At 49.3% G+C, this 17,992-nt stretch overlaps 1 protein-coding gene across 1 annotated transcript; it reads left to right on the forward strand.

Moving 5' to 3' along the window:
- The first annotated feature begins 13,418 nt into the window (after nucleotides 1–13,418).
- LOC136513214 (RNA polymerase sigma factor sigE, chloroplastic/mitochondrial-like) lies at nucleotides 13,419–15,844 on the forward strand. Its single transcript, XM_066507203.1, has 5 exons — nucleotides 13,419–13,981; nucleotides 14,075–14,353; nucleotides 14,467–14,613; nucleotides 14,708–15,211; nucleotides 15,306–15,844. The coding sequence occupies exons 1-5, from the start codon at nucleotides 13,568–13,570 to the stop codon at nucleotides 15,498–15,500; spliced, it is 1,539 nt and encodes a 512-aa protein (XP_066363300.1). The 5' UTR covers nucleotides 13,419–13,567; the 3' UTR covers nucleotides 15,501–15,844.
- Nucleotides 15,845–17,992: the final 2,148 nt, after the last annotated feature.

A 17,992-nucleotide genomic window follows, 5' to 3' on the forward strand; every position in this document is an offset into this window, starting at 1 on the left:
CCAAAGACTATAAATTAGCCCTACCACCAACGGCGGAACTAAAGGGGGGTCATGCGCCAAACACCAATGTTTCCTGAATTTTTTTAATCCCACTGGTACCCGTAGAATTCCTGGTTCCGCCACTGGTCGTAGATTGTGGGAACAACTCCCACAAAGACCGCATAAATTGCTGATGATCCTTGGCAAAGCTTTGGCGTCGCTCACTTAGCGAGTGATCAAGCCGAAATCGGTGTAGCCCATAAACGTGATCCAAGTCATCTTTGGGTTCCTAAGCATTCATGATCCTAAGAGCCATTGAGTGAAAAGAGAGGCCTCGATCCCATGGCTCGCATGCTCTTCTAACTTGAGCCATACCTGATCCCGCATGAACACCACGCGGGGGTGCCACGGGTCACGCCAATCCGTGGAGAACATAATGTTAAACTGCCAAACGCCGAGTACGGTCATGTCATTGTGACTAGCAGCGAGAGCTAAACCCACCTTCACAATGCAAGGTCACCATCGTTGACCATATTGCAAACCTGGTGATAGTGGAACTCGGGTATCCTCGGTTCCCCCTCACCAGTCGTGGCACGCCTTATCATCATCTTGTCGCCGCCCTTCACCAATTCCAATATATTTGTGAATGCTCTGTTGGTGGTCTCCAACCAAATGTCCTACACCTGCACGATGCTGGATGCAAGGGCGGAGCTAAAGGGGGCAGCAGGGGCCAGCGTTGCTGAAATTTTCTTAACCCCTCTGCTGTAGCTTACTACCTCCATTATCTTTTTTTTAGGCGCAACATGTAGAATTCTTTAATTTTGCTTGCATGCATCAACGCCCCATCAGTTTTCCTCCGCACGCATGCATCACGATTGGCTACACTAACTAAGCATGCGCTGGCCATTTGGTTTCCCTTCGCATGCATGCACGGGGATTGGTTGCGCTAATTAACCATGGCCGTCGGCTGGTTTCTTGAAAAGTACCCCATGCCCAACATATCGTCAAAAAAGAAAAAAAAAACGCCGTACGCACAATAAAAGATAATGAAGTATTTGTTTTACGACTAAATTAACTTGAGTACTTGATTACAGTTGCTTTTACTAACTTATCCTAGTATAGTCAGCCTGTGTCATGACTTCTTTCTCGCTCAACAAACCTACGTTCTGATCTAGTTCTTTACAACACTCAATAAAATAATTACAACAAACGTATGAAAATAGATAAAACATTTAGAACATCCACTTGTAACATAATCATTGCAACATATGCAACATTGAGATAAAGCACGTCTGAAACAGATAAAATATTTTAAAATAAACTCTTGTAACATACGTGTATAGCAATTGCAACATGTGCAACATCCCAATCTAATCTTGCAACATCCATATAAAATACTAACATACATATAAACCATCTGAAACACTTAAACATGTGGTTTGCAACATGGGAGAGGTCGGGCCGCTCGATTTTAGCCGTCAGGGTCAGAGTTGGCGGACGGCGCACGACAACCACTAGCACCACCACTGGTGGCTGTGCGTGAGCACCACCACCAGCACGGGACTTGGCTCTGCTCACTACTAGAAAACAGACCTTTCATCCCGCCTCTATTTTTACCTTTAGTTCTGGTATTTTTGTGTTCGGGACTAAAGGGATTATTAGTCCTGGTTGTATCCTCAAACAAGGATACAAAGTTTCTGCCCCAAGTGTGTGGCGACGGCAGGCAACAATTAGTCCCGGTTATAGCCCAGAGTCGGCTGGACCCTCCATCCGGGAATAAATCTTTACTCCCGGCTTGAGGATCCAGCTGGGACTAAAGGACCTTTAGTCCTAGCTCTGGGCTATAACCGGGATAAAATCTTTCTTGATAAAATAATATAGTCGCGCTGGACAAAAAAATGGGGCAGCCAGGCATTGAACCCACGACCTCATAGCCAAGGTCCAAACCGCAGCGCACTAGCTAGCCATCTGAACGAAGTCACTTTTTTGACAAGAAAGCACCCAAACATTTATTTAATAAGAGAAAAGACCCTTTAATTGATTATATTCTTTTGTTAACTATACTTTGAATTTTCTGGTCTATGTGCTTTCTAGTGCCTGATTGATCTCATAATTTTTATCAGGGTTTCAAATGCCCAGTGTGAAGCCACCACCAAGTTTGAGATTTTTCTAAATTGGTTTGGTAATTTTTTCACTTTAATTGAATTTCCACGCGACTTCACCGATTAATTATACGTTGAACTGAGTCCACCCCCGAAAAGATCCGGAATGGTGCCAAACTTTGCCAAATGGTCTCTTGTGCCCTAGGAGACAAATATTTGTGGAGGTTGATGCAAAATTATATTTGTTTTGAATATGTAATTCGCCGTATTTCGTCTCACACGGCACAAAGAAAAATGTAATAATAAAAATAATTATCAGAAAAACCTAAAATCTTGTGTGGGGCCATATTTTGGGAGTAAATGGCTGCCAAAAAAATTGTAAGCCATTTCGACATAGGCGGAGTCGACGTGCTTCACAGAGGTATATAGAACCTTTCGTCGAACCCTATCTATACACCTAGGTTCTCTAGGATTCTGAGGTCCATGTGCTTTCTAGTGCCGGATTGGACTGAAACTTTTTCTCAAGACTTCAAATGCCTTATGTGTAGTCACCACCAAGTTTGAGATTTTTCTGATGTGGTTTGGTACTTTTTCACTTTAATTGAATTTTCGCGTGAATTCACCGATTAATTATACATTGAACTGGGTCCACCCCCTAAATGATCCGGAATGGTGTCAAACTTTACCAAATGGTCTATTGTGCCCTAGGAGACAAATATTTGTGGAGGTTGATGCAAAATTATATTATTTTCAATATGTAATTCACCGTATTTCGTCTCACGCGGCTCAAAGAAAAATGTAATAATAAAAATAATTATCAGAAAATCTAAGATCTTGTGTGGGGCCATATTTTGGGTGTAAATGATTGCCAAAAAATTTCAAGCCATTTTGACATAGGCGGAGTCGACGTGCTTCATAGAGGTATATAGAACCTTTTGTCGAACCCTATCTATATACATAGGTTCTCTGGGACTCTGAAGTCCATTTGCTTTCCAGTGCCGGATTGGTCTCAAACTTTTTCTCAAGACTACAAATGCCCTGTGTGTAGCCACCACCAAGTTTGAGATTTTTTTGAGGTGGTTTGGTACTTTTTTAACTTTAATTGAATTTCCGCCCGAACTCACCGATTAATTATACAATGATTAATGAAGAACCTAAAGATTTACGTTACAATTACGTGAAAACTCATTTTCTATCGAAAACCAATAAATTTAATAATTTCAATTAAAGTCTACATTTTTGCATTAACGAAAATAGTGAGTATTAGTTGCATTATGTTCAACATTTATAATAAAAAACACAATAGTTTAGGTCACATATTTTTTTTGTGTGCAGTAAATGAAAATAAAGTTTATTACTTTTTCTAAAAAATTTATGCCTAGTATTGAATTTACTGCGCAAACAATAAGACTTAAACATTTAAATACAAAACATATATAAAATAAACTGATCTGCTTAAAAGTTGGCGGGAAATAAAAATGTAGCCCACCTTTAGTCCCGGCTCCTGCCACCCGCTAGGACTAAAGGTGGGCTGCATTTGGCGGCCCGCCAAAAAATTCTTTAGTCCTGGCTCCTTTCAACAGCCGGGACTAAAGGTCCCCCTTTAGTCCCGGCTGGTGGCAGGAGCCAGGACTAAAGGTGCTTTAGTCCCAGGCGATGGATGGAGCCGGGACTAAAGGTCCCTCTCCTATATACCGTCGCATCCCTTCTCTCTTCGTCCTCATCGATCGTCTTCGTCTTCAGCGTGTCCCCAGAGCTCCGCCGCTGCCGATTCACCTCCCCGGCCACCCTCGATGCCGCCTTCCTCACCGAAGGGCACCCCGAGGCTCGCCCACCTCACCGGAGTAGCCCCAACACTGTGCCCCTCATCGAGGAGCCCCTGGCCGCCCCTGACGCCGCGCGCGCGCCACGCCGCCACCGATTTCGCCTTCTCGGCCACCCCCGATGCCACCTTCCTCACAGGAGGGCACTCCGACGCCCGCCCACCTCGCCGGAGTAGCCCCGATGCCGTGCCCCTCAAGGAGGAGCCCCTGGCTACTCCCGACGCCACGCTCGCGCCACGCTGCCACTGATTTCGCTTTCTTGGGCCACCCTGGAACGACGCCACGCCTTCTTCCTCACCGGAGGGCATCCCGACGCCCACCCACACCTCGCCGGAGTAGCCCCGACGACGCCGCGCCCGGCCAGGAGCCCCCGTGCCTCGATCCAGCGCCGCTGTCCACCACCGCCCGTCACCAACACTCAATTAATTCTAAACCGCCGGTATATATATATATATTATATTTATTATATTTATAAATTATATTGACAAAATGTGCATTAATGTATATATGTATGAAATGTGTATATATATATCAATTAATGTATATATGTATGAAATTATGTATGTATGAAATGTGTATATATATATATCAATTAATGTATATATGTATGAAATTAATGTGTGTGTGTGTATATATATCAATTAATGTATACATGTATATTTTTTCCTTAGGAAAAAAATCAATTGTGTTATATTCTGATACCATGTGGCCTATACCCTAAACCCTAAACCACCCTAAACCCTCCCCGGCCACCGACGCTGGCCGGCCGCCCTGCGCAGGCACCACCGCCCCGAAATGTGTATGAAATGTCTATGAAACCCTAATTGCATAATTATTGTTTTATAATTGTTTAGGCTCTCTATGGCCAACCCGAGAGACGATGACCTAGAGGCGGAAATGATGGATATTATCAACGCCGGCATTGAACATTGTGCCGATGTTGATAATGACCAACAGGAAGACGACGGGAGTCAATACTTGAATCTCGATCATATTGTTGAGGAAGTTGTTCATGAAGATAATTCCGGTGAGGTATATATTTCTCAATATTTAGCTCTCATTTATTTATTATGCATACATGTAGCCCACTGGATCGACCTTCGTTTTATAATACTTTTTGTGTTTCTATGCGTACATGGCCGTCTAGATCGACGACGACAATGGGGAACACAAAGAATGTTCGAGGGGCCAAAAAGCCATTGGAAGGCCGCTACATCATCTTAGAATTCAATGTGGCTATAGGCAAACCACTAGGACAATATGCACAGAAATTCGTGTACCACTGTGGGTACCTTGTAAGGGACAAGCTCCCGATCAATGCCCGTGAATGGAAAAAAATAACAATGCTCCTCATATTAGTTATGTCTCTGATAAGGACAAGGAGCTGATTTGGCAAGATGTTCTTGCACATTTCACGCTCCAAATAGATGATTATCATGAAGACATCACCCACGAAAGGTTGACGGAGCGAGTTAGGCACTGGACAATGAAGAAGATGGCCACCCAATTTCAATCTTGGAAGAAGCAGCTATACAAATCATACGTCAAGAAGAACAAGACTCCAAATTGGAACGATAAAGGCCCAATCGCGAAGGCAAGGCCCTACTGGGAGGAATTTGTATAGTACAAGACATCAGAAGAGGGTGCGGAACGGGCGAGAAGGAACCAAGAGAATTCTAGACAAAAGCAATACCACCATAACATGGGATCAGGTGGCTACGCGACTTCCGTTCCCAAGTGGCAAAAAATGGAAGCAGACCTTATTGCCAAGGGGGTCGTACCTGAATCAGCATCGTGGCCTGAGCGCACAAAGCGTTGGTTTTTAGGTCATGGGGGAGGATTGGACTCAGTCACCGGGAAGCTCGTCCATGGCACAAAACTCGAAAGAGCAACAGAAAGGTTGATTCAAATTCTAAAAGCTAGAGATAGTGGACTATTCCGGCCCAACAGAGAGAAAGATGAACTGACATATTCCATCGGGACTGTTGAGCACTGTGGACGAACTAGAGGCAAAGGGGTCGTTCCGTGGGTGCAATGTTTCCCTGAATGGATTGATTCATACAGAAGCCGCTAGAGACGGAAGGATGAGGAGGCAGAGAGGATCCGCATCTTGCAGCAATATGTTATTGAGTCACGGGAAGCGGTGCTTGAATCACAAAGGCGAGAAAAAGAAATGCAAGCGAAAATGCAAGAGGAAGTCGCAAGGCAAGTGCAAATACAATTGAGTGCCCACGGGATTACAACAGCTCTGGGAATCAACATTAGCCCCCCCCCAATCAGTTAAGAAGCAGTTGTGCTTCTATAGAGCTGCCTGATGCCATAAAAGATGCAGAGCTGCACTTCCCCGTGGATGACGTCACTGAACCTTTTACATCATGTGAGCTACACATTCCAAAAGATAATGGCACAGTGAAGGAGGCTATTGGTGTTGTAAACCCTATCGACCGTACCAAGACACCAAGAATCCATGGGGCAGTAGTACCAGCTGGATATGCTACCGTCTCGGTGGATAAAGCTATTGAAGGTTTTAGCGATATGCCTCTTGACATTCATGGAGGTGATGGGGAGAAGACCGTGGGAGAAGTAGAGAAGTTATTCATTGCATGGCGCAAGCGATACATCAATATTCCCGGGAAGCCATTGCCACACAATAGGTACGGATGAAAGTGAATGAAACAATTTTTTTATTAATTTTATATTGCCTCTTAAATAACAATTGACTCATTGTCTTCTGTACGCACACAGTAGGGCCTCCCCCAACCTAAGTCCAATAGTACAATCACCAAACCAGCATAGTGCTCTGGGCGGTGGTTATGATAGGGTAGAAGACACGGCTGCATCCCCACCATCTCCAAGACGGTCTCCACCGCCACCGCCACCGCCACCGCCTCCAAGGCGTTCCCCAACGCTGCCTCGAAGGTCTCCAATGCCTGTTCCCCCACCTCCTCCCATGAACCAGGGAAGACAGCTGCAAACAAATAAGCCACCTGCCCCGTCGGCGAAGACAACCAAGAAGGCCCTCGTGAAACCAAGGTCAATTCCACAGAAATTGCCTAGTGAAATGAGTAAAGAGGAGTTAGATGATGCGATTAAAAAACCCTTGAAGCATTCTTCTTAGGCACAGGGAAGAGGAAGCAGCAGGAGCAGAAGCACTTCCACCTACCTCCAGCTAAACTAAGGTGGATGGTGGAAACCCTAACTAAATGTGTGGGCCGGCCCACACACTCACTCACTCCACACGCCGCCAGCTCGCCCCGCGCCCGCCCCGCTCCACCCTGGCTCCGACAGCCCCGCGCTGCCCCGTCCCCGACCCGTGCCGCCCTGTCCCCGACCCGCCCTACGAACCCTGCGCCGGCCCGTCGCTGGCCTGGCTGTGCCCCGTCGTGGCGCCGCCCCTCCCCACCCCGGCCGGTCGCCCCGCGCTGCCCCATCCCCGACCCACCCCGCGAACCCTGCGTCGACGCACCGCCGGCCCGGCCGCGCCCCGCCGCAGTGCCGCCCCTCCCCACCCCGGTCGGCCGCCGGCCACGGATCCGGGGCACCCCGGCCATGCCCGGCGCCGGCCACCCCTGCCCGCCCTCGCCCCGCCCCGGCCGTGCCCTGCTCCGGCGCCGCCCCACCCCACCCCGGTCGACCTCCGGTCACCGGTTTCCGGGCCGCCCCGGCTTCTCAGCGCCCCGCAGCAGCGCGCCCGGCCACGCCCGGCCTGCCCAGCGTCGGCCCAAGGCAGCGGCCCCGGTGAGCCCGCCGCGGCCCTGGAGGAAGGAGGAAGAAGGTAGCAGGAAGAGGAAGGAGGAAGAAGAAGGAGGAAGAAGGAGGAAGAAAAAGGAAGAAGGAAGAAAAAGGAGGAGGAAAGAGAAGAAGAAGGAGGAGGAAGAAGGAGGAGGAGAAGGGGGAGGGGGAGGAAGCCGAGGTGGAGGGGACGAACGTTCGTCCATGTCGTCCACGCCGTTGGTCCACGCCGTCATCCCTGTCCTCGCCGGAGGAGAAGGTAAAGCCGCAGGGTTGTCGGCCATCGCGCCGTTTATGTCGTTGATGGCCTTCGTGCCGGGTTTGTGGTTGTGTTGGCCATCGTGCCCCAAATGTGGACGTCGGCCATCGTGCCCGATGGTTTTTCTTGCAGGTTTTGGAAACCTCCCCGTGCAGGCGAGGTTCTGCCGAAATTTTCAACTTTTAGTGATGTTTTTCTTCTTTTGCAGAGCAGGACCTGTCGGAGGGGACCCGGAGCACCTCGACAACCCTGATCGTCTTCATCGGCGTTGCGGTCCTACCTGCACAACGTCGACTCACCACTGCACCGACTCGCCACTGTGCCGCTAGCCTGTCTCCACCGCCACCCTAGGTATAATTGAGCTCTCTTCCTTACCGTTGTAGTACGTAGATCGGTGTAGCCTAGTTAGGCATCTCCTGTCTGAAACAGATACGGTTGGAGGTATGTGGATCTCTGCATATCTATGACCGTATCTATTTTGGATTGTCCACGTTTTTTGGACAGCCCGTGGATGCGTAGATGGGTTAGTTTCCATGTTCTGCTTGGATCTGAGACGAAGTTTCGGCACCACCTCACTGTTGTTCTCCGGATACACACTCTCCCTTCCAGGACGTGTATCGGGAGAACAGCAGGGAGGTGCTGCTGAAATTCTATCTCGGATGGGAGTAGAGCATGGAAACTAACCTCATCTATGCATCTGTGGGTGCGATTATGACCTATCCTCACCTATTAGACAGTAGGCACGCCGTGCAGATGCAACTGATGGTTATATTACTCTGTTATGTGTATATGCTAGAGGATGGATAACCGTGAGTGGATGTACATGGGACGCCCAAGTCAGGCTGAAATCACCTGTGAATGGATGGATAAGATCGAGAAAGTCTTGGACCATGCATTTAAGGCAGCTAAGAGAGCGAGAGACATGTTCTGTCCCTACAGCCAATGTGAAAACAAGAAAAGAAAAACAAGGGAAGTCATGGTGCAGCATCTTTATAAGTATGGATTTATGCCCAACTATACCCGGTGGGTGTCCTATGGTGAAGCCTATCGTCCTAGAGAGGAGGCCGTGAGACAACGGTTGGAGGCATTTGACGGTGATGGCGGGGTACTAGGATGGTTAGGTGACTATGAGGATGCGACGTTTGCTGAAAGGCCTACGGAGGATGAGCAGGAGGATGAGGAGGAGGAGCCAGAGCCAAGCGCTAAGGCATTCTTGGCCATGTTGGATTTGGCACAGAAGGTCCTACATGAGAAGACAACGGTTTCTCAACTGGATGCCATTGGCCGCCTACTGGGGTTGAAGTCCCAGTACAACATGACTCGAGCCTGCTTCGATGCTATGATGGCAATTATTGGGGGCTGCTTCCGGAGGGTCATCATCTGTCGAGCAGCTTGTACGAGTCAACATGGGCTCTACTCCTCCTCTGAACCGCCTCCGAGCAGCGAGCATGAGCTCTAGCGTGCCCATAAGCCAACGGCCGACAACGGTGGTGGCACTCCAGGTAAGTATTCCAGTTTCATTCATCGTTCTTTGACTTTTACGTTCCTTAGCTCTGCAATATTAAAACATTGGGGTCAAATGTTGTAGGCCGAGCTGCAGCAACTTCAGGCCCAGCAGGAGGCCCAGGAAGCTGAGCGGGCGGCTGAGCGGGCCGAGCGGGAGGCCGAGCGTCAGAGGCTACAAGCTGTTGAGGCCCAGTAAGAAGGTTTGCTCAGGTTCGTGCAACAACTTGGGGAGCAACAAGGTTGGCAGATCCCACTACACCTGCTTGCACCACAGCCACCACCACAGTCTACTCCGGTGAGTATGTTTTACTTTCTGTGCTCATGCTTAGTGTCAAACCTAGAGATGGCCTTCGTGCCGGATTTGTTGATGTGTGGGCCTTCGTGCCGGGTTAGTTGATGTGTCGGCCTTCGTGCCGGAAATGTGGTTATCGGCCTTCGTGTCGACATTTTTCTTGCAGGTTTTGGAAACGTCCCCGTGCAGAGGAGGTGCTGCCGAAATTTTGAACTTTTCTTTAAACTTCTTACATTTTTATCTTGTCACTCACGTGCAATATCTTCTTTTTTGTGCAGCGGACATCGGGGGCGGCGTCGAACCAGGTCGGAGGGTCGCCGGCATCGCAAGTCGGCCCATCCGCACCCGGACCGTTGTTGGGGCGCAGTCGCCGTGAGCCGCTTGCGGAGTAGTTTCTATGTATCGAACTTGTGAACTTGTGGACTATGAACTTGTGGTTTGTGATAAATTGTGAATTTCGGACAAATTTGATCGTTTGTAATATATAAATGTGGTTTGTAATTTATTGCTGTTGAATTATGGTTTCTATTATATATATGCATTGTCGTTTAAATGGAAAAGCAAAAAACAAAAAAAAATTAGAGGTGGCTTTGTCGAGTGCAATGACCATTGCACTCGGCAAAGAAAATTTAAAAAAAAAATAAAAAAAAACATCCTTTGCCGAGTGCCGGTGCTGTGGCACTCGGCAAAGAGGTTTAAAAACATATTTCTTTGCCGAGTGCCGAAGCTGTGGCACTCGGCAAAGAGTTTTTGTAAAAAAAATAGACGGCGTCGGCCGTCGGCCGATGGCGTCAAATCTTTGCTGAGTGCCCGCACGGCACTCGGCAAAGCCTTTGCCGAGTGCTCGAAATTTGGCACTCGGCAAAGCAGCCTTTGCCGAAAAGAGATTCGACGGAAGCTCTTTGCCGAGTGTTGCACTCGGCAAAGGCTTTGCCGAGTGCAAAGCTGCCTTTGCCGAGTGCAATAGGCACTCGGCAAAGAGCCTGCCTCCCGTAGTGTATGGAACCCTTCCATCCTGCTTTCATGAACTTTAGGTGTGTTTGGTTGCTCCATCCTGCTTTCACAGATACTCCTCCGTTTCAAATTATAAGTCATTTTGAATTTTTTATACATCCATTTTGCTATGCATCTATATATAATAATATAATATATCTAGATACATAATAAAGTAGATGAACCATAAAAGTGAAAATGACTTATAATTTGAAACGGATGAAGTACTTAATTTGGTTACGAAACTAAGGGAACGGAGCGACTCCTAGTCGGAAATATTGGACAGGGATTCGGAACCAACCAGCTCCCTCATTTTGCCCGAACACGCTCGTCCCATTAAGACAGCGTCTTAGCGAGTGTTCGGCCGGCTGGCCGGCTGGGGCCGGGCTGGGCAGCGCACTCATGAAAACACTGTTCACCTACACAGTGTTTTCAGACAGAACAGTATTTTTCTCTCACAACAATCGGCCGGAACAGTATTTTGATTTATTTTTCAGTCCTGTCGAACGGGCTCTTAATCTCGCTGAGGAGGCCAGCTGGGCATGGCTAGGCAATGCCGTGAGGAACTAATAATGCAGTACCAGGGTAGTTTCTATAGAAATTAAATGAACCTATCACGTGCACAAAAGTATGAGGTGGCAACCGATTTAATATTTTTTTTAGCTTTGCCGCGGATTTTATTAGACGATATAAAGAGAGAAAAAAAAGAGCAATTATAACTCCCTATTTACACCCAGCGTCCCCTGCTAATCAAAACGGAAACCAGTAAAACGGCAGAAAAAACAACTGTACAAAGAAAACAGGTAAAAAGACTGAGATTAAGGACACTCCGAAAACAAAAATCCTGACCCAACTGAAAAAGAGGTCTACTGCTAGTTCACCGTATTATGAATTGCAACCGATTTAAGAAGAAACGCTGAGTCGATGAGCGCACATCGCTGCCGCTCTGCGCTAGGCCCGCAACCGTTATTGCCCCACGCCGGCACTCCCCGTCGGTGCCACAGGGCCACACAATCCTAATGTCCCTCGACCAAGCGCCCGTCGTCGGCTGCACTCGGGTGAGCAGGCTCAGTGTAGAGAGAGAAAGGATTGGTTAGATTTTTCTTTGGACCCACGCAAGTAGAAACTTGCATTGGGTAGGATAGTTTCCTCACCTGATATCCTGGACTACAGGGTTGGGAATGCCCTGATGGGTGGCGGAGCGAGGAACATGACAACAACGTAGCCAACGGCGACGCGAGTGGGGCACACGGCTGGGCGGCGCGAGTGACGCAGCCAACTCATTTCATAGCATATTTTGAGAGGGGTTGTAGTTTGATAGCTTGATGTGTGCATGTATCAATAAGGGGAGAATGTTTCCACACAAAGATCAAAAGGGACAAATGAGTTTGAGCGTACATACATTAGGGATAGTGCATCAGTTCAGAGAGTTTGCTTTCGAGACTTTTTTTTTTGCTAGTTATGTTGAGCATTTACCTCTTCTAGGAGACAAGATGCTTCTCGAACTGTTTTGACTCTTGGTGAGTTGCTCTGTTGTTTAGCTCGTGGTGTTGAGCCCTTTCTGTCGCCTCCGGCGGAACCCTAGTGCGTCCACAGCGGCCCTCCTTCTCCCCTCTCTCTCGCCGGAGCTCCGCCATGACCATGAAATCCCCCACCCTGATCTGGCCTCGCCGCCTCCATCGCTGCCATGACCCGAAACCAACCTCCCGCCGTCCCCACCGCCTGCCCGGCCTTCCTCCCCCAAAAATCCGTTCTAAGCCTGCCGGAGATGGACACATGCTTCTTCTTCTTCGACTTTGGTGGGGGCGTGGGTGCGGGTGTCGCGCCAGCGCGGTGGGACGCGGGTGCGGCCGCCGAGGAGGAGCTCGCCGGAGTTATTGTCAGAATATGGGAGAGAGAGAGAGAGAGAGAGAGAGAGAGAGGGGTGGAAGACGACTGAGAAAAAGGTGGGACGCGGTGGGGCGGGCGTCGCGCGCTGGAGCATGTGTGGCCGTGCAAAGGGGGGAAACGGTAAGTCATTACCTAAAGTTTTACATCTTGGTAACAAAAAGGAGGACACATATATATTCATCAATTGTCGCTGCCTCTCAACGTCAAGGACAGAAACATGTACATAATGCATGGCTCACTATACAAAAGTGCATCTGCATGGGTGTGTAGGGTAGAACACACTTTACTGGGAAAGAGATGATTCAGAGAGGGATTTCCACCTGGAGATAGATAGCTTAACCATAGCTTGACCACTCTCAACATCAAGCTATGGCATGCTCGTGGGCCGTGGGCAGCAAATTTTCCTGTGGTCACGGCGAGTCCGATCCACTGCGGCTGCGGCCCAAAATTTGACAGGCCCTGGTGTTTACAGCGGAGCTGAGGAGGGAGGGAGTGTTCTGGAAGGAAGAGGATTTCTTCTCATGCACGAGACGGCTCCACCTCCTCCAGACCTCCACGGCGGGGCCCCGCTGGCAAGTGGGGCCGGTCGGGATGGAGATCGCAGAAATACCACGCGGCTTATGGCGCGCGCCCACGTGGCGGCCGCCTCATCCACGAAAGCCCCGGCGCTGCTATCTCCCGCCCGCCCCCGCGCCACGCATCCGCCCTCACCGCCGCCTGATCCCGTCGCCCCGAGGGATTCCGGCCGTCGGATGCCTCGTGGCGGCTGTTGTTGGTCTGGTCTTTGGCGGCACCCGCCGCGGTAGCCATATATGGCGCGGAGGCGCGCGCGCTCCCCGCTCGAGATTCCGTCCACGCCATTGCGTCGCACTGCCTCCACACGACGAGCACCCACCCACCACGGCCAAGGAACCCAACGGCGCCTGTGAGCTGTGCTTGTGCGCCACAAGACGAAGCTTCGAGATCCAGGCGGGTAGCTAGCTAGGTTGCCATGACGTCCACCGTGACGACCCCCAGCCGGCCGCTCGCCGCCGGGAGCCGGCCGCGGCGGTCCGGTCCCGCCGTGCTCTCGCTCAGCAAGGGTAGTAGCAGTCCTCGGCGGCGCCAGGCGCTGTCCACGAGCTGCGCCGCGCTCGCGTCGCCCGAGAAGGAGCGCACGCGCAACAAGCTCCCGCCGCCGCCGCCGTCGAGGACCGCCGCCGCGGCGGCGGCTACGGAGCAACAGCAGGAGGAGGAGGAGGAGAAGGCCACGGACTACAACGAGGTCGCGGCCGTGCTGGAGAGCATCTACAAGCTCAGCCCCGCCGTGGAGGTCGAGGAGGAGAAGCGCCACGGCAGCGGCGACGAAGACGACGAAGGCGAGGGCGGCAAGGCCAAGAAGAAGAAGAAGAGGAAAAGCAGAGTGGTGAGTTGCCTCCGCTAGCTGTTCAATCACTCCTCTCGAGCTAGTAGTACATCGGCAACGCGCGCGGCTAATCATCGGCATGTGCATGCGCAGGCGGGCCGGAGCACGGTGATCGTGAAGAGCCGGCGGCGGCGGCGCGGGAGGAGGATGGACCTCGGGAAGAGGGTGGAGATGAAGAGCGCCGCCGCTACTAGCAGGGAGCAGAAGCAGGGGGAAGAGGACGACGGAGAGCGCGAGTTCGAGGAGATGCTGCTGCGGGAGCACTCGGTGTCCACGGACATGGGCAGCCTGGACTGGAAGCGCATGAAGATCCCGCCGGTGCTCACCTCGTCGCAGAGCGCGCGCCTCTTCAAGACCATGCAGCCCATGAAGGTACACCAGACCAGATTGCGTTGCCCGATCCATTCATCCACTCATTTTCAATTCTGCAAGTAACAAAAGAAACGATTACTGTAATCATGCAATTTCTGTTTTCATCCATTCAGGCGATCTTCGAAGTGCAGGAGAGCTTGCGAGAGGAGCTGCAGAGGGACCCCACCGACGCGGAGCTCGCCGAGGCCACCGGCATGACCGTCCACCAGCTCCGCCGCCGCCTCGACGTCGGCCGGGCCGCCAGGAACAAGCTCATCAAGGTAAAAAAAAAAAATCTTCAACCAGTGCAGCCAGCCAGTGCTGTTCCTTTCTGGACTCTGAAACTGAAACTTGAATTGGCACCTGCACCTGCAGCACAACCTCCGGCTGGTGCCGTACGCCATCAACAAGTACTACCCGGACATGGGCACCGACGAGCGGTTCGACGACCTGTGCCAGGCGGGCGCCAACGGGCTGATCACGGCCATCGACCGGTTCGAGCCCAAGCGCGGGTTCCGCATCTCCACCTACGCGCTCTTCTGGATCCGGCACTCCATCGTGCGCGCCATGACGCTGTCCAGCTTCACCCGCTTCCCGTTCGCCATGGAGTCGGAGCGGCAGGAGATCGGCAAGGCCCGGGAGGAGCTGGCGTTCGAGCTCGGCCGGCCGGCCACGGACGAGGAGGTGCGGCGGAAGGTGGGCATCTCCCCGCAGCGGTACCGCGACGTGCTGCGGATGACCAGGCCCACCTACTCGCTGCACGCCAGGAACCGCGTCACGCAGGAGGAGCTCATCAACGAGGTCACCGACGACGATGCCATCGGCGTCGACGCCGGCGGCAGGCACAACACGCTGCTCCGCCTCGCCATCGACGACCTCGTGAGTTTGTCATGTCTTCGGTTAATTGTGTCCTTTCTTTGGCTTTGGTCTCTGGTTTGTGATTGTGAACAGCAATATATGCTCACGTATGCAGCTGGACTCTCTGAAACCCAAGGAGAGCCTTGTGATCAGGCAGCGGTTCGGGCTGGACGGCAGGGGGAAGCGCACGCTCAGCGAGATCGCCGGCAACCTCAGCATCTCGCGGGAGATGGTGCGCAAGTACGAGCTCAAGGCGCTCATGAAGCTCAAGCACCCCACAAGGGTGGAATACCTGCGCAGGTACATGTGAGCCTGAACTTGTTCAGCTGCCGCTGGAGTAAGTAGCATTGGCTACATATATGGAGTAACTAGTAATACAACAAACTGAACAGAGTTACTCTGCTTTGCTTGCTGTATATATGTGTGAGTGTGGCTATACCATCTACTCCTCTTCTATTGTGTACATATACAGGAACTTGTGTGCGTGTGGGAATCCAGATGAGTGAGGTTGTATCGCAGACCTCACATGCATGTAATTCTTGGCATACATACATTATCTATACAACATGTGAAAGAAGAGAAAAGCTCCATGCTTGCATCTTTGCATAGATAATGATGATCCATGGTTACAATACAATTCTATTTTATGACTCATGGTTTAGAGTTTAGACAAAGTCCAAGAACATGAAGCTTTTGATTTGTACGTTTAAGCAACTATCTAGTCTCAAGATGATTTCTCATTTTTTAGATTAAGAATAAATAAAGAGTATCCCGGCCTCCTACATTCACACTTGGACCAAACTTCGAACTAAAACATCACAAAACAACTTAGCAATCAGCACAAGGAAACTGAACAACCTAGACTCGACAAAAACAAAAGAAGCTTTAGCTTGCTATCCTTCTTTGATGTCTCCATGCCATCTGTCCAAAGACTTCGATCACCATAACTTCCAATAGTCTGCACTCTTCCTTCAGAGTCTCTCTCTTCCTCTTTAGATAACTAAGCTCAGTGGCTGATCTAGTACATCCCTCTGAAATTACTTGCATGAACATCATTTCTACTCAACCACAAAGCCCAGCATATCGCCGCCAAACACACTATTACTTGGTTTCTAACATCCAAGGGGCAAAACGCTCTAACCAAGAACCGTATCCTTAGGTGGTTGAAAATTGAAAATGATGGACAACACATTCCACAAAAAACTTGTTGTATGACAATTGAAAAAGAGACATCGGAATATTCCCTCCAAGCAATAGAAGCTACATTTATTGTCCCCTTTCTATCCCTTTTTCATCGAGTTATCTTTTGCAAGAACTACACCTATCTTTAAATACCAAAGAAAAATCTTTATCTTTAGAGAAAGTTTAGCCTTCTAGAAGAAAGTTTTTCTAGGAATTTGTTCTTTTTTTCTCTCTCCATACAGATATTGTATTGAAAAAAAACACATTCTATCTTAACTGCCAAATGAAGTCGTCATTATTATCATTTAAAGTGACTGGCAAAACTAAGACAAGACTAAGGGGGTGTTTGGTTTCCTGGACTAAATTTTAGTTCATGTCACATCGGACGTTCGGATGCTATTTAGGAGAACTAAATATGAGTTAATTATAAAACTAATTACACAGATGGAGACTAATTTACGAGACGAATTTATTAAGCCTAATTAATCCGCCATTAGCACATATTTACTGTAGCACAACATTGTCAAATCATGGACTAATTAGGCTTAAAAAATTCGTCTCGCAAATTAGCCACAATCTGTGCAATTAGTTATTTTTTCGTCTATATTTAATACTTCATGCATGTGTCCAAACATCCGATGAGACAGGGACTAAAATTTTCCTGTAGGAACCAAACACCCCCTAAGCCAATCCTTCAACTTTTCCCCAACTAACGCCCTTCTAAAAGAAACATTCAAAGGGGAGCTACTTAGCACACTAGCCACTGTACCACCCTTTCTTCTCACAATATTGTATAAAGCTGTGTACTTTGACTTTAAAGGTTCCTGGCCAATCCAAAGGCCTTCTCAAAATCTAATTTAATTTTCACTATTGGATTTGAATCTCCCTTCTTTCTAGAAAAAAGATCTTTAACAGCAATGAGTCCCACCCAAAAGTGAGAACCATTCATCTGTTTTACCACTTGGGATAGGCATTTGTTTTTCAGATATTCCTTTCTCAAAACATCTTGCCCATGACCCTCTTCGTTCTAAGCTTAAAAAGCCACATGGTTAGTTTGTCAAATTAAAATCTGTGCTGCTTGCTTGACCACCGCCACGACGGTGGAGCTTGGAAGTCGGAAATGCCGCCAAGCTCTTAGCCACTGCGTGCCCACGCCTAGTTGCGCCAAGCGGGAGAGGAAAAGGACTCGGTCTCCTGTGCATATGGCGTCGTTCAGGAACACGCCGACCTGTAGGAACGAATCGTCTACAAAAACTAAAGTGACAGTAACAGGATGGCATAGAGGGAGAGGAAAACTAAAGCCGACGGCATTGAAGAGAAGTGACATTTTTCCAATGGCATTGAAGGGACAAGTGTATAGTTTTTTATGGTATATAAAGAATTTTCTCATGATGAAAAGGTTATAGTAGTGAATGAGCCAAAGAGAGATAATGGTTGGGCTACTATCCTCTCACGTGCATACTACCGGTAAAACAGCTACAAGTATGTTTTGAACACAATGTACAGCTAGCTGGCCAATAATGGTAAGAAAATTTGATAGGCGATCAAGATAAATCAAGCATTACAGCTTTGAATAAACAGTTTTAAACAATCAACATATCAGCAACTCGTTAGACGCAC

Source organism: Miscanthus floridulus, chromosome 16 (genome assembly GCF_019320115.1).
Source record: "Miscanthus floridulus cultivar M001 chromosome 16, ASM1932011v1, whole genome shotgun sequence".
Taxonomy (NCBI): domain Eukaryota; kingdom Viridiplantae; phylum Streptophyta; class Magnoliopsida; order Poales; family Poaceae; genus Miscanthus; species Miscanthus floridulus.